The sequence below is a fragment of the Drosophila sechellia genome, chromosome 3R (genome assembly GCF_004382195.2).
Source record: "Drosophila sechellia strain sech25 chromosome 3R, ASM438219v1, whole genome shotgun sequence".
NCBI lineage: Eukaryota > Metazoa > Arthropoda > Insecta > Diptera > Drosophilidae > Drosophila > Drosophila sechellia.
In genome coordinates, this window is record NC_045952.1 from 21,407,790 (window position 1) to 21,411,211 (window position 3,422).

At 43.0% G+C, this 3,422-nt stretch overlaps 1 protein-coding gene across 1 annotated transcript; it reads right to left on the bottom strand.

Moving 5' to 3' along the window:
* Nucleotides 1–533: 533 nt before the first annotated feature.
* On the bottom strand, nucleotides 534–2,069 carry LOC6607506 (calcium uptake protein 1 homolog, mitochondrial). The gene is made up of 2 exons (XM_002032239.2): nucleotides 1,145–2,069; nucleotides 534–1,088 (listed from the first exon to the last, which is right to left on the bottom strand). Exons 1-2 carry the CDS (start codon nucleotides 1,912–1,914, stop codon nucleotides 593–595), a joined length of 1,266 nt encoding a protein of 421 aa, XP_002032275.2. The 5' UTR covers nucleotides 1,915–2,069; the 3' UTR covers nucleotides 534–592.
* Between the last annotated feature and the right edge of the window lie 1,353 nt (nucleotides 2,070–3,422).

Here is a 3,422-nt window from a genome sequence, read left to right on the forward strand (position 1 = left end):
CATTCCGAGCCCATCTGTACACCCATCGCCACCCAATCGATCACCCGCCCACTCATCGGATGGCTGGCAGCGTTTGGCAGCAGGTGATAAAAGTTCAAAGTCATGTAAGCCACGTGGTCGTCGGGCTTGGTTTTGGTTGGGAGGGTCGTGGAGGTGCTGAATCTGCTTTATATTTGAATTTTCCCATCGCTCGCACGCAACTCGAGTGTCGGAGCAACAAAATGGATTTCGTCCCGTAGACTCGCTTCATTTTTCAACTCGTTCAACTTGGCGGCTTGTGAAGTTGAAACGTTTCAAGACCAGAGCAAACAGACTGCGCTTTTCTGAGCCAGGACCCCATCGTCCCTCCCTGCAGGACTAAGTCTATTGTATGTATCCGCGCTTTTGTTCAAATCATTGAGAGAAAGCTGATTAAAAGCTTTGACATTTCAGGTGACATTATGCCATTCATTCATACTATATTTTACATACTCATAGTAATCAATAAAGTAATCAGATAGATTTATAAATTTTAATAAATAATAAATACGGAATGGCATTTGTCGCAGTGTAGCTTTGTCAGTCAACTAAAAGCGTTTAGTCCCAAAGGAAATCACCAGAGGGGCAAGTATCTAGGATGAGGTTTCCTAAGCTCCCAGGTCGACAGCATTTTCCAGGTGCACTTGCACACAATACACATCTTGGATAAGAGCTCCGGATTTTTTCGCAACGGTATGGGATGCATCCACTGTCGCCTCATATCTGTGAATTCCTTTCGCTGGATAATGTTATCGTTATTCCGATCGAAGATGCAGAAAATCACATCCGTGAGATGCTGCGAGAGTTTTACGCCGGACACTACATACGCAATGTGCCGCATAGTTTTCGGTGAGATATCCGCCCCGGTGAAATAGTAAAATGCGAGGGCGTTATCCATTATACTCACATCCTGGACAAACCGAAAGAAGGCCAAGAACTCCTCCAAAGTAATTCCACGGTCCATCTTGTTAAACTTGTTCTTGACCCGCTTAAGGATTTCACGACGTTCGCTTCGTGACTTCCTGAGTCCCAGGACCACCTTGGCGAAGTCCAATTCAGAGATCACCGAACTGAATATAACATCATGTCATGCATTATGATATTTTACCCGAATGTGTACACTTACCTGGACTCCTTCAAGAGATTCTGAAACTGCTCCGTATGTATCTCAATGTGCAGGGCGTGCAGAAACTCCAGGAATTCCTCAATGCTCAGGGTCTTATTGAGTCGATGTCCAAAGAAGTGACTCTTCAAGTGGGAATTCATCATGGAAACTTCACCCTGCGTCATTGCCATGAAGACTGTGTCCAGTTCATCGATGGTCACGTCGCCATCACCATTCAAATCGAACAGCTTGAAGCCAATCCGAACATTTCGCTCCGGAATGGAGAGCAGGATGGTCAGGAGCACATAGTCACTGTAGGTCAGCAAACCCCGATCCTCGATCTTTAGAAAGATGCTATCATCTTTAACTTCCGGTATCCATTTTTTGGCCGCCTGCTCATCCAGAATATGGAATTTGTCCAGGCCCAAGTTATCTGGTTGCGTCAATCCGGGTTGAATGGATCTTAGGAAGTCGTTGGGAGTCATGTATAGTTCCCATTTACCAGATTTATTCTTCATTTTGATGGTGGCAAAGTAGCGGAAAATCTTGGTGGGATGGGCGTGCAGTCTCAGTCGATTTTCATACTGCATGATGGTATAATCACGAAAGGAATCCCGATGAGGACTTAAACGCTTGCGCCTATTGGTTTTTTGATCCTCCTCAAAAGTAGAGGCGGCATGAAGTGCAGAAGACCATGGCCAATTTTCACCATTTTGGTCACTCAAGAAGTGCGAGAAAATTCCGGAAGCCGAGCGGGACCATGAGAAAATCAATGGCCAGAAGCGCGTCATATTAGGCTATTTCAAACTATCATAAACATGGGAAAGTCACGAATGATGGAACTGCGAATTTGGCTGGTGGAAAACGATTTATGTTTGCTCAGAATTTGGGTCAATTTCTTTTTTATATTTTCCTATTTCCCTTTTATTTATATTTTTTGTTTTTTTTTTTTTTGCAGCCAAACTTGAACTGATTGATGTTGCCAGGCCTCGGCCTCTTGCTGATTTTTCCAGCCCTCCCCCCGGACCACCCACACTCACACACACACACTCTCGATGGAAAAGCATTAAAAGTAATCAGGAGCGCAAATGTTTGCACTACGGAAATTCTGGTGAGATGGTGTTGGTGGCTGGGTGCTTGGACTTTATAAGGCCCCAGGGAAATTTGCGAACAATAAACGGGGCGGTGCGATGCGGTGCTGGGGGTGTGGCAAAAAAGTTTGCTTCGATTTGTGGATTTCCTCTAATTTCTGCACTGGATTTCTATGCATTTATGGGCGGTCAGCTGGCAATTTCGCCTGCCATTGTACTGAGGTGCTCGGCATATCTGAAAAAGTTGCCCGCAACTTCTTATTCTCGGCCGGCGTGCGACTGTGAAGGACCCTCGTTGCTAAGTTTCGCTTTCAAGGACTCTCGTTGGCTCGCAAAACTTTCGATGGGTCTTCAAGTCCTGCATTCGGCTAATAAAATGGGGCTAAGACGTGTGAGATATGTATATTGCTGAATAAAAGGCGAGTAATACAAAAAATTTCCAATGAATCATGAAAAATAATTTGTATACAAATTTATACAAAGCCTGTTCGGAAAAAGCAAAAGCAACTTATTTATGAATTTTGATTAGGCTTTTATGTGTCTATGAATATTGCTATGAAAAATGCACACGGTATTTACAACTTATTTTAAATTGTATCTTTTGTTGAGGGCATCACAATTTTGTCCACCATTTAATGTTGAAGTGCAAACATTAATTTAGGCTTTACCTACTCCTAAAATTCCTTTGTTTTAAATTATTTTCACTGCCTTTAAAATAATTTGTATAAAACAAATTTGTATGGCACTAATAAATATTTTTGCAGGCAAACGTATGAGATGACAAAGTTGAAAAAGTGTTTGTTTAAATTAGCTGCTTTTCGATATTGTAGCCAGCCTGCAAAACAACAATATTCGCAAATTAATTTTAATCCCGAAAATGTTCTCCTTCCGTTCGAGTTTCGATAACATTATTTCAGAACTGAAAAGACATTATGCAGCTATTTTCCAACAATATCGTTTCACAAGCCTGATTGTTGTAAATGCTGATTGACAAACGGATTGATTTCGATGCCACGTCCCGCATGTTAATTTGCCCATGCTGTTCGACACTTGATTAAAGCCTGTCACTTGCCTTGGAAAAGTCCGTGCTGCTCCACTTTGCTCACGTATCCCGATGGAAATTCCCAGGTGACGGGATCTGGGTGTTGGCAAATGGGAATGTGGCCAACCAGGTGAATAATGCTCGCCGTGCCACTTAAGCCGGGCCA

Excerpts from the sequence above, each read along its gene's own strand:
- LOC6607506 (XM_002032239.2), bottom strand. The coding sequence starts at position 1,914 with ATGACGCGCTTCTGGCCATTGATTTTCTCATGGTCCCGCTCGGCTTCC. Across the intron at positions 1,089-1,144 it reads AATCTCTTGAAGGAGTCCAG|TTCGGTGATCTCTGAATTGG; the intron begins GTAAGTGTACAC and ends TGTTATATTCAG.